General features: G+C 43.7%; 1 protein-coding gene across 2 annotated transcripts in view; it reads left to right on the plus strand.

The window, feature by feature from the left end:
* Positions 1-13,444, plus strand: part of fndc3ba (fibronectin type III domain containing 3Ba) — a 98,568-nt gene that overhangs the window by 48,670 nt on the left and 36,454 nt on the right. For both annotated transcript variants that reach the window (XM_073483071.1, XM_073483070.1), the window contains exons 5-7: positions 2,148-2,379; positions 2,545-2,716; positions 3,444-3,574. In XM_073483071.1, the coding sequence (XP_073339172.1) occupies positions 2,148-2,379; positions 2,545-2,716; positions 3,444-3,574 (535 nt within the window). The remainder of the gene's footprint in view (positions 1-2,147; positions 2,380-2,544; positions 2,717-3,443; positions 3,575-13,444) is intronic.

The raw sequence follows: 13,444 nt of genomic DNA on the forward strand, positions 1-13,444 counted from the left end.
TTCCAGTTTGTATTATTTGGACTCTGTGTGTGCCGGTAAATGTTGCGTGGGCTTGTAGCTCATGTCCACATGTACTCATGCAGGGACTTTGCTCCTGTTTTCCTGTCAACACTCTGTTTTTCTCCTCCTCCGCAGAGGAGGGGATGAGGGGCAGATAGGGGGCCTCCTCTTCCTCCTCCTCCTCCCTTCTTCTCCCCCCTCTGTGTTTTTCTCACTCAGATTAGTTCTGTAACCCCTCGTCCTCCCCTCCTGACCCTCTTTAATACCCTCTCCTCTTTCTTTCTGTCGTATTCTGGCACCGAGTCGGTTGCCTCTCAGTAAGTGTGGGGGTTTTGGGGTTGGGGGATGTTATTTGGTGTGTGTGTGTGTGTGACTGTGTGTGTGTGTTGTTGTTGTTGTTAGGAACCAGCAGATGACTTCCCCTCTCTGCAGGGAGTGTGTGTTTGCTCTCTGCTTGGAATGCAGGCCTGTGAAAGCGTCTGAATAGTTGGAATGTGTGTGTGTGTGCGTGCTTGTGTGTGTGTCCATGAATGTGAAAGTGAATACATGTATGGACTCTATGTTAATGTGAGGCAGTTGTTTGAAACGTGTTGTTATTGAAATCTGCAGACCATCTGATGACAACATTGCGCCTCTTGTTTTCATCGCTTAAAGGGCCGAAGCATCCCGTTAACACAATGTCTCAGTTGTTAAATAAATCATGCGGCTCATTCCTATATTAGATATCCACCATTCGGCAGACAGGGCACCTGCTCTTAGAGAATGATCGACAGCATAATTTTGTAAGAGCAGGTGCTCCAGGACCTTCAAATCTTAAAATAGCTTTAAATATAGATATAAAGAAAAAAAAAGATATTGGGAAATATGCTCATTCACTTTCCTGCAGGCAGTTAGAGGAGAAGATTGACACCACTCTAACTCCTTGGTAAATATGAAGCTGAAGCCAGCAGCGAATTAGCTTAGGTTAGCACAAAGACTGGAAATAGGGGGAAACAGCTAGCCTGGAGTTGCCTCAGATACCTCACAGGGACTAGAGCTGCAACAATAAGTCGATTTATTGGTTAGTCGATTGAAAGAAAGTGAAATGCAACATTTTTAAGCAATAATGTCAAACATTTGTTGCTTCCAGCATCTTAAATGTCTGAATTTGCAGCTTTTCTTTTGTCATTTATGATAGTAAATGAAGATAGAAATGAAACTAGTTGGACAGAAGAAGAAATTTAAAGAGGTCACTGGGGGCTCTGAGACATTGTGATGAGCTTTTTTTTCACTTTCTTTTTTATACGCTAAAAGATTAGTTGATTAATCATGAAAGTAATGGGCAGATCAGTCAGTAATACAAATAGTTGTCAGTTGCAACCCTAATGGTGGCAACAAGTAAGTTTCTGTTCCCAGCCAAAAAATATTGTGGCACATAATCCCCTGTTAAACCATAAATTGTCATTTTTCAGCCTATATTTCGCACATATTAAACAAAAACAAGACATAACATGTCGATTAGTGGCTTTACAGGTGCTGGTTAGCTGATTTTGGTAATTTTGCACAGCTTTTTCTCCTTTCTTCATACTTTATGCATTATATTTGCAGAAAGTCAAGTCAAGAGGCATATTTCCCAAAATGATGAACTATTCCTTTAATAATATTGCCCTAGTAGACACTTTTTATACATAGAAACTTGTGATACAGTCTAAAATGTATGCAGGAGTGAGAGAACTACTTCTACTAGTTGATGATCTGTATACTATCCCCTTGAATCCTAAAAAATTGAATCCACTTGGAAAGCAAAATTCAGGGAATCCTCCACTCAACAATGTACAAAGCTCTCAGAATACGTGCAGACCACACATGATTTGTGGATACTCATGTTTACATTTCTCAAACACACACATCTCGCTGCCATTTGGAGTTGTCAGGGTGCAACATCTCCAGGTGTACTGTTATCTGTGAAAATCCCAGAAACAGGTTTTTACTCCTCCTCTGGCGGTCAAGGCAGATATGTTTGCTTTCTTCCGGACATGGGTAACATGATATGAGTTATATGGGTATGATATGGATATGACTGGGTGCAAACGTACAGTTAAGCGTTTTAAAACAAAAATGTATTATTGTGGATGTTGCCTCACACTCGTCTCCCTTCCTTTTCTCAGGTGCTGGAGGATACCACAGGGGTCCGCCGGGTGGTGGTGACCCCCCAGTCTCCAGAATGCTACCCTCCCTCCTATTCTCCGGCCCTCTCCCCCACACACCACCTGCCCCCCTACCTGACTCACCCTCACTTCATCCCCAACTCTCACTCTTTCTACCCCCCTGTCAGTCCCGGGGAGCTGCCCCCCCACCAGTACTACCAGCACCACCTTCCCCCCATGTACGGCGATCCAGGTATGGACATGCTGACTGGACTTAACGCTACAGCAGGAAAATTAGGAGTTTTTATGTTCAATTAAAAATCCAATTATTAATCCAATTAAAAATATGCTTTGCACAGATTTTTAGTCTGACATAACTTTTCTCTTCTCCTCTTTCATCCCTGCTCCTCTCCTTCAGAAATTATCCCAGTTTATGGGATGTCTAACTACATAGGCAGAGGAGAGGAGACGTACAGTAAGCCACAGCCCAAAAAGATAAAGGAAAGACAACTCGAGCGGCAGAACCGACTCAACTCCCCTCCCTCCACTCTCTATAAGGGCAGCCTGGGGCCAGCACACAACGGATACAGGTGACCATACTGCCTCTGTGGCCCTCCGAGACAGGCTTTGTCTCGATGATTGTCTTTTATCTTAGCTCAAATAATGAACTTGTTGGAGAATACTGGCTATGATCAGACCATTAAGTGTTGAAAGTCAAAAGTAAGAAAATAATAGTAGTTAGTGCCGACTGGGTAGTTGTTGCAGCTAGAAGGGGCAAAATTGTGAGTCTCTCAGGAAATATCATCCTTAAGATATAATATATTCTTTGAAAATCAGCTATGATTGAGCTAATAGTCAGCTATCCAAAATTATATAAATCTGGATGGCAAAAACACGATAAACACCAGTCTTCTTACTCTGTTTCATGCTGTCTAGACACTTAATGGTCTGTCGCTTCAAAACACGTCTATTATTTGTGGTTGTTTTTTATTCAATGATTGCTTTATGCAGTTAAAATCGCAATAATTTGAGTTGGTGCTTTGCAAAAGAAAACAAAAGTCATTGCTTGGACAAAGGAACATTTCTACTGAGAATAAAAAAAAAGTATCTGCAGACAGAAAAAATTGGATCGTTCGGTGCATCGCCACTTGTTATTTGTACTCAATCCTCATTAACAGCTCAACCAGTCATTCCTTGCATTCACAAGTATTCTTGTGCACAAATATGGACTTAAATTTCAACATTTTGGCTCGTATGATTGCATATTTTCCTTGTAACTCGCATTAAACGCTGTTGCAATTTTCATCTCCGATGCAGCAACAAATCACACGCCCCATCGCTTGGGTCAGTGGGGTCGGGGGGCGGAGTCGGCAGTCCAGGAGGGAAGAAGCCAGAGAGACGCCTTCGCAGCAGTCCACGAAACAGTGAACCAGAGACACACACACAAGGTAGGGGACTCGCACACACAAAGCAGCGAGAGAGAGACTGGCATACACAGTGTTCACAGGAGGTTTGAAAGCTTTTCTTTCAGGAAAGCGTACATTGATTTGGTTGGTTTTGACTTTGTAAGCGTTGAATAACGCCTAATGCAAACTGAACGCAGACTCACAGTCGCACACAGACCTGCACGGCAGCAACACACACAAGGTGCAACTTGTGTTTCCATGTTTGATTTTAAGATTTCACAGCAAACATCTGCGTATTTCTTTAATCCTTCGTGCCGATGTTGTCAGAAAGCATCACTGAAGGGGCCTTTGTTGCATATCTCAACATGTAACAAAACCAGCTCATATCTCTTTGTGGAAGAATAACTCCTCTCCTCGCTGACCTCTCCCTCTCCGACTCTGTGTGACCGGCTTTGTCCTCTTCAACCTCCGTGCCCCTCCGCATTCAAGCGGGCCAGATAAAACACACCTTTCGTTCCTCCCTTTCTCTATCTTTTCTTTCTTTTTTTTTTTCCCCTCACAGAAAGTCACCCAAAAAAAAAAAATGAATGGGTGCATGCAGCCTTCACTGAGGTGAAGGGATCCGGAGTGGAGGGGGATTTGAGGTGGGAAGGTGGCGGGGGGGGGGCGGGGGGGGTAAGAGAGGTTGTCTGAGTAACCACATAGCTGAACCCGTCCCTGAGCGCTATCGTTTTACCCTCACTACAATACCGGCCTTGTTGGTGAAGGCTGAGCCACAGGGGGGGGGGGGGGGCGGGGGTGGGTGAGCGAGAGGGGAGACAGGAGGGGGAGGGGGGAGTCGCATACCTGTAGAGTCCTGCTCGAGATGAAGGAAACCTTTGAGCTCCGGGTTTAAGACACTGCAGCAAAGCCTCATCGCACACACACATATACACACACACACACACATAGAAGTGCACATGTGGTACTGTTCCTCTTTAATGACATGTCTTTTGACACGTCAGATGTCCGTCTGAGTTATTAAAAAGACGAGAGTATCTCATTTATGCCCACATGCGCGCACATAACGCACAGGGTTATGTGCAGAGGTGATGACAGGAAAACATAAAGAGACACATATATTCACCCACTCCGTCACTGCAACTGTCAAACTCTTTCTAAAATTTACCCGCCCCATAAAATTTTAGTCTAGTCCCTCACAGCAGGGTGTCAGATCAGAGGAATATTACATCTGGATCAGGTGTGGGTAGATGTGTTTCCCACGATCCATTAGATTGGTGTAGAATGTGAGAATAAATCAAATGAACTTTTGCCCGACGTATAAAGAAAGTCTACTAGTTATGTAATGTTGTTTTTGTGGTGAAAGAATTGTTTTTTATATAGAATCATATTGGATTATGGAAATTGCATTTTGAGATATTTGTCTCTCATATTTCTGCCTCCAGCTCAACGAAAGAGATGTGACTTTAGTGTTTATTCTGTTCACAGCATTGAAATATGACATTTAAAAGATTCAGCAGCAACAACTCCGGATAATCCGTAGAACACGCTGTTAATTTTGCTGTCAGCCGCTGAAAGTTGTTCACTGGAGCTGAGACGGTTAGTTGATAATCATTTAGTTGCTTAAAAAAAATAACTGATAACAAATGTGATAATTAAGAGCTTATTTACAGGTGCAATATGTAAGAATTTTAGTTAAAAACCTGACAACACGTGTGGGCCTAAAAAGCCTCTCCACCCAGCAGTCCAAAGCTCCTCTGCTAGTAGTGTAAACAACACCAACACTACCCCAGTGCTCTGAGCTCTCACTCTCAGCATATGCAGTATCTATGATCAGACCACTACAATGTAGCTGCACGGCTAACTGAGCTAACTAGCTAAAGGCAGCTACAGTTAGCTGCAGTTAGCAGTTACTCTGTGATATACTGCCCTCTATTTGTTTTGGGTATGATTTCAAGAGGTCGCAACCTCTTACATTTTGCACCTTTAAGTAATAATACCAAACATTCTCTGTTGCCAGCTTCTCAGGCTGTACATAATTCTTGCCCATTTTTTTTATATCATTATAAATTGAATATCTTAGGGTTCTTTTTTGAACCAAACAAGCAGTCTGAATATGTTTGGGACATTTTATCGACTAAGCAATTCATCAGTTAATAATTAATTGACAAATGAATTGATAATGAAAAAAGTCACTAGGTCTATATATAACTTCTTATTTAATGGGGATATTGCTTTTTAAAAGGCAAGCTCGTGCTGTTGCTGCAAAATTCAATTCACATTATTGTAGGATGCATTGCATTGGGATGAAGTTGGACTTATTTGCACAGTTTGTGTGACAAATGTCCAATTACATGCATAAAATATTAATCAGTAGACCAGTAGGCAATTTGTTCCTCCAAAAATATTTCAACCTGCGCACATACACTCATAGACCGTGCAGTGTGAGTGCAAATCTGGACATCTGCAAATGCAAAACCCACACAGAGGAGGCGGTGTTTGACTGCAGTGCAGTGAGGGAGACTGCACAGCTTCTTAGTGTGCACACACACACCAGACACGTAACAGAGAAGATGAGTGCCAAAGCTAGAAATCGAAAGCGTTTGAAAGTGTCATAGTTTCGTGTGGCGCAGACTGTAGTACTCCAACAACAGTAACACACATGACAGACGGGAGCATGTCAGCATGTCGTCCGGTGTCTGTTCTGGTCTGCCAGGGTCTCAGTACTGGGCTGGAGATCAGGCTGAGTCAGCTAGATGTACCACACAACACACACAAACACGCACACCGACGCACAGACACACACATGCACAAACACCCCGTGACTGGGCTTCCTGTAAAACAATCAGAGCATGAGGGTCCAGAGGATTGGCGGGAGGTAGCGGGGGGGGCAAACAGAGAGAGGAGAGGAATGCAGGATTTGAAGGACAGATGAGAGAGGAGGGAGATAGATGGACGGTTTGTAAAGAGAAAAAAAGATGAAGCCGAACTCCGACATCACAGGGACTCTGTAGAGATGGAAAGACGGGGAGACAGAGAGTTAAAGACAGAGTATAAACATTCCGACGAAGTTGCCGCTTGGCCCGACGCATCCAAGTATGGTCCAACCCAGAATACCACACACACACACACACACACACACACACACACACACACACTCACAGCCGCCTACGCTTTGCCCTTGATGCCCTTGCTCGCTGTGTGTGTGTCTGTGTGGCTATTGCCCCGGTGCCAGTAAGGCAGCAGGCTGACTTGGCGAGCGCAGTGTCCATTCCCCAGTAAAGCCAGCTCTACAGGCCCTTTTCCTCAGAACTGTGCTGCTCGCTGAGCAGAAACAGATGTGAGCCCCGTCCCCTATGTTCCTCCATATTGGCTCTGCATCATCACCACCGCAGATCCTGTCTCTCACTCAGAGAAACTGGGATTTCAGCAGAAACAGATGGGCCAGCACCCTCAGCTCCTCCATCTTTGGTTCTACGTCATTGCAAAGCGCTGCGAATTCGGGAGAAACCAGATGTGTGGAGTTGTTGCCGTGTCCACCATGTTGGCTCTGTTGGATGGGATATGAGGAATATGAAAAGATGGGTCATAGACATTACAGTGGTCTGCTGTGGAAACACATCTATCCATTATGTAGTGGGAAAATGTTACTTAAATTAAAGTTATGTAAAACCAGCTTTCCTTTCTTTTTCCTGAAGTGCACTTTGAGTCTTTTAAGGAATTCAGAATTGCACAATCATCTTCACGACCAAAATAAGGGAAAGCAGTTCATGTATCTTCTGTGTTGACATAGAGAATCGAAACCTAAGAAATTTCTAAAGATGTTTCTTCTGCCAAACATAATGACAATGTGCCAAGATGGATGTTTTGAAACAAGGAAAACCATACTGGAAGTTCATTTTCTGTCAGTTCTTGGCACATTCCTTGTTTCAGACTTTATGAAACTTTTCCTATCATCAAATCAATTCAAATCAAATCAGTTTTATTTATATAGCCCAAAATCACAATCACATTGCCTCAGTGGGACATCCTCTGTCCTTAAACTTGCCATATTGAGAAAAAAACCCTTTTAACAAGGGGGAAAAAAAGATGGAAGAAACATTTCCATCGATGAATACAAGTTTCTCCTCCCAAGTCAATTTTTGTCAGACTCTTTTGATAACCGTGTCATGAAAGTGCCAACAACAATACTAGTCATCAAAATTTGATTTAACCTGAACAAGAATGGAATTGGCCTGGAAACATGGACGACTGGCATGACTGTGAGACGTTACTCATATTTTTATTTCAGCTTACTTCAAGATATTTCTTGCCGTTCTCTTATTGTCACAGAAAACTAAATGCTAAATAAGATCCAGCTGCATTAATAAATAATTTACCAAAGCTTTAAAAATCGGTTATAAGCCATAAATAAGACCAATATTTTGGTTTCCAAGGTTGGCTGGTGAGTCACTAATAGTCAAGTTATCTCTAAAGTCATTAATTATGAGTGTCTCACTTTCAAATAAACCATTAAGTCTGCAGGTAAAAATGTGCAGGATTTGCCCTACAGATTACAAATCCTTAAATCAGTTTGTAAATGTGAATAAGTGGCTAATTAATGGGTTACAGTTCAGCTTTTATTTTGATGTTGATGTTTGATGTTCCACTGGAGGATCCTACAGATGACTCAAGAGCTGCAGACAAAATGTCCTGTTGTCCAACCCAACACTTGTTCTTAGTTATAGCTTATAACTGATATAAGTTAAAATATAAAGCGATAAAAATCATTAGTCACTGACTATAAAGTATATTAAGAAAGCAGATGCATAACTGTTTCATGCAGCTGACACCAGTTCCTTGTTTCAGTGATGAGGTTTTGCTGTAGTTCTGTGCCGTTATTGCTATTTTTTACTCACTGACTGAGTTTCCTACTAATTTTAGAACAATGACTGTGTTAAACGAGGCTTATAAAAGTACAATGTCGTGTCATGCTTTGGTGATGTCATCCTTATTAGCTGTGGTGGCCTTTGACCGAGTCATGACTCAGCCCTTGTGTTACCATCAAACTCTCCTCCTGCTCTTACTGTAGTAATATGACTGGAAAACGTGTGAACACACTCCCACCCCTCCCTTGCTGGATTGTTTTGATGTGGATCGCCATGGCGATAATCTCAGCCCCCACCCCGTCCGACCACACACACCAACCCCCTTCCCACAAACCCAAATACGGCCATGTTTGTAGGGCAAGATGGAGGGCAGTGGGGTGGAAGAGAGAGGCTAGAGGGAGGGAATGCTGAGAGAGGAAAGAAGGAGATAAGACGAGGGCACAGGACAGAAGTGGCATGATGGACAGAGAGTGGAGAGTGAAGAGTCAAAAAGGCGGGATGTACAGAAAACAGAGAGAGAGAACAAGGGATGGCTTCAGCAGCAGAGGAATGTCTTTCCCGCTGATATCATGTAACAGGACTAGCGGGATTAGAAGGGGAGGTTGTTCTCGCCAATCACAATGAGAACACCAGACATTTCCCCATCCAGCTGAATGAACCTTGTGATACAAGCGATAAACTCGCCACACTATCAAACTACAGCACCAGGCCGCGCTGCATTAACCACAACTGAGTTACATAATATTTAAGTCCCTTCAACGGCTGAGTTTGACTTCAACTAATGAAGTAATTGAATAGACGAAACGCGCAAACCCCAGACATGTCGGGCTTACTGCTCAAGTGATGTGTGTACACTTAAAAGATTTTGAAGATTTAACGGTTCGGTGTGTGTTATTTTAAGTCCATTAGCGGGCTACTTTTGAGATGTGGCTGCCTTAAACAGGAGAGGAGTAGCTTCAATCCCTTACTTTTTCACATTGACACTTCTTTAAAAGTTTTGTGGCTTTTGTTGTGAAGGCAGATGCTTGAAACACTAAGAGAGTCATGGGAGATTCACTTTCTACATGCATGTCCAAGCCAGACTGAAAAACTTTGACTTTAAAAGTGCAGTCCTCAGGGTTCATGGGAAATTTTGTAAAACAAAAATCAACAGCGTGACATAAACACCTTTAAAACATGCACCTTGATGGTAATTACCAACCGCGACAGTGTGAGTCTGTGTGTGTCATTATGGCAAAATGTGCTCATGGTGACACCTTTGGTAGCTGGAACCACCACAGAAGCAGTTCTGAGGACTTTGCTGGCTGTTTATATGTCTGTCTGTGTGTCTGCAGACAGAGTTTTGCCACAACAGTGATGTTGCTAAAGTTACTAAACTTTACAGGCGTGTCGCCGGGATAAAAATGAATGCAGAGGTCGCAGATCAGTGTGATCGGTGCCTCGCTGTTGGTGTGTTTTAATGTTAGTCGGTCCAGTCTTCCTTTGTCATGTTTGCAATGCTAATGCTGTATTTTGTCCACTCATTGGCAACAAAGAGGCATCAAAATATGAAAAACGTGTAAATTGTTGGTATTTTGCATGTGCAAACATTTCGCATGGCAATTTTGTTTCAGCTGTCCACACTATAACTCAAGATTTTTAAGTTTGAGCAGTTGTGTGCATGAATAATGCTCAGTTCTTGTGGTGAAAAATAGACAGCTTGGTGTGGATGAGAGGTAAAACAAACCAAAACAGATAAGTTTACATATTATCTGCAGTTATGTGGACTCTGACTCTGCCAATTAATATTCTTCATTCCCTCCACTCCATCTGCCTGCTCTTGTTTTGTTTTTTTAATCTCTGTTTGCCTCTTTGTGAGCCTTCCTCCATTTCTATTCCTCTGTCACTCTTCTCTTTTCTGCCTCTGCCGTCTGTCTAAATGTGAGGTTGTCTTCCACTCCGTCTGCCAGTCTGCAGTCTGCAGTCACTCTCTCAAGACTTTTTGGGCTGAGCAGGGTCAGATGGGGTCAGGGTTCTGAGAAACTCATCCCCCCCCCCCCCACCATAATCCCTCACCGCCTGGCCAGGTCGCTGCGCCGCTCGCAGCACGTACACACTTACATAAACACACGTGTGTACATGCGCACACATTCATTTTTTTCTGGCGTCACTTTGCAGTTGAGACGCTCATGTCTCTCCTCGGTGAGAAGGCTGAGGGCTCTCATCTGACCTGAAGGAAATTTTCATCAGGCCTGAAGTACAGTCGTGTCCTTGGTACGTTTCATTCTCTTTCTCATGAAACTCATCACCTCAAAGCAGGTGTTGTGATGGTGCTCAATGCCATCTAACATTCCTCCCTAGCTCTCCCTTTTCTATGTTTTATCACTTCATTCAATAAAGTGTGACTGTATCTGTACGTCTTTGTCAGACTCACCAAGAACACTCCTGTGTACTGAGCTCTGTCCTTTCAGCTGAACCTTCTGTTATTCTGTTTTATCTTTCTATTAAATGATAGAAGAGACTACTTGTATTTATTTATTTCTCTACAAGGAAATATAATAATTTCCACCACAGGCTGCAGTGGACAAGGTCTGCGTTTACATGCACACGGCCAGTGAGAGAAATCAGGTGAAGGCAGAGAATTGGAGAATGCAATTACATGGGATTTATTTATTTTAGTTTCAGGTTGATTTGAACTTTGGGTTTCATTATGTTGGACACCAAGATGCATGGTGTATTTTATGCATTGCTGCCACAGAAAGAGCCTTTGTCATGCACATGCACCTCGCAAAGAAAATCAGGTTTTATATTGCAGAAATGAAGCTGCGCCGACCAAGTTCTCTAAATCCCTTGCCCTGATTTGAGAAACTGGGTGTCTCATTTACATGAAGTCCGATAAATCAGGTTACTGCGGAAAGACAATAATGAGCAGTGTTCTCATTGGGCATGTCTGCCTCCTTCTCTGTCTTAACTTTTTCATTTTAATTTAGATTTGTTTCCATTTCTGTCCTTATTTGCTTTCTCTTTCTTGTGTACTTGCACATTTTTCTTTTGCCAGTCTCCCGGTCTGTCTCCCTCGTCTCTAATCCCCTCTATAAACGATCAGGGCTCTGGCCATGAGAACCAAACCTTCACCAAGGCAACCACAATTTCAGGCACGTCCCAACGACTTCTCTGCTCTGTGTGTGTGTGTGTGTGTCTGTGTGTGTGTGTGTAGCCCAGCTGTTGAACAGATGGAATGCTCACTATGCAGCAGATGATAATAGTGTGGAATCCAAGGTCTGTGCCCCTCTCTACCTCCATTTTACTCTTTCCTCTCCTCCCTCCTCCTCCTCAACTCTGTCCCCGCTCTTTCCCCTCTCCGTCCTCCCCTCACATCTCCACCAATCTCCCTTTCCTTCCAGCTGAGTGTCCGTTACTTTGCTTTGTTCTCCCTGATTAGAGGCTTCTAAAAGATGGGTATCATATCTCACTTTGTTCCTTGAGGGCGACACACACACACACACCCTGTGGCCTGGTATGTGTGCAGAGTGGGGGCTGAGTGAACGGCCGTCGTCACATTTTTCACATTTTTTTCTCCAGGCCTTAAAGGTCTTTTTCTGTCCCAGTGCAGACAGACGGAACCACAGGCCGTCATGCTGGAGGAATGCACGCAACCTCCTCGGTGTCAAAGTGACTCAGTTTTACTGTGTCTCCGTTTGCTCATGACACCACTCATTTTCAAGTGTGTATGTGTGCGACATTGAAAAAAGATCGTTGTCAACTTGCCCGAGTATTTGAGGAGGACTGAGGTAGCTTTAGGGATGAATTGAGATAGAATGAAGCCCAGGTTCGGTATTTATGTGAAAAATAACAAATTCATTGTCTGTTGATTTACTTCGCTCTATTGAATAGTGTTGCAGTGTGTTGCAGAGTTATTCCAAGTGTCCAAGGCCAAAACCCTGGACACCTGGCATAAGTAGAAGTCCAAAAAACATTGATACCATTCTCATGGAAGTAGTAAGAAATCGTTGTCGCAAGTGCCCGACCGAGGCAGCTAGCCGTTTCCTCCGGTTTCCATTCTGTATGCTAAGCTAAGCTAATCGGCTTCTTGCTGTAGTTTCATATTTGTACAGACATGAGAGTGATGTCAGTCTTTATATCTAACTCGCGGTAAGAACTCAAGTAAACATATTTCCTTCGAAAATGTAACTTTTTCTTTTTCTAAGACGACGAAAACGTTCTGAATTTGCCACAGCCTTGATTTGCGCCCTGACCGTTAGCATCAGCAGCAGAAGCTAACGGCTGTCGTAGCTTTCTCTTCAGTGCATGGCTCTGAAACAAACTTGTAGCATTGGTAAATTACCTAGGTGACTCAAAGAAAACTGTGAAATGGAAATTTACAGTTGGGAGGAAAACTTCAAGAGTCAGTGCCTCCTCCCACTTCCCAGCTTTATCACAGCAACAACCAAAAGGCAGTGAGTAGTACCTCAGCCACATTTGAAATCTGCGGTGTGCATCTGCTCTGCGCCTACTGATGATGTCACAAACGTTTGTGTAATCCTCGCTCACATCCTCCTAAGCCCTCTCCTCCCTTTCTCCTTTCATCCCTCCCTTTCTCCTCCTCTCTGTTGATCCCTGGCTCGCTCTTTGTCTCTCAATTTCCTTGTGTTTTTGTACCTAATCTCTTACCCAGACTCCTCTTGCCTGTCCTCGCTCTCCCTCTCTCAGCAGTCTGTCCTTTAGCGTCTCTCTTTCTTCCTCTAAATCCCCCCCTCTCGCCTGGTTTTGGCTCGGTCTGCCGCCCCCTCCCTCCTCGCCTCACCTCCCCCCTTCAATTCCTCATTCCTCTTCTTTTCCTGCCGTCCGCTGCGCTCCCTCGCTCCGTCTGGTTGTCCTCAGTAATCAAACACAGGCGGTCAGACACAGACAGGATGTGAGGTCAGACGGGGAGAGGAAGTGAGGGTGCGTGGGCAGCACATAAACAGAGGAGAGAGAGGAGGTGAGGGACAGTGAGGACAGAGAGGTGTGTGTGCATGTGTGTGTGTGTGTGTGTGTGTGGAGTTACACTGGGAAGAGATTCAGT

The sequence above is a fragment of the Pagrus major genome, chromosome 16 (assembly GCF_040436345.1).
Source record: "Pagrus major chromosome 16, Pma_NU_1.0".
NCBI lineage: Eukaryota > Metazoa > Chordata > Actinopteri > Spariformes > Sparidae > Pagrus > Pagrus major.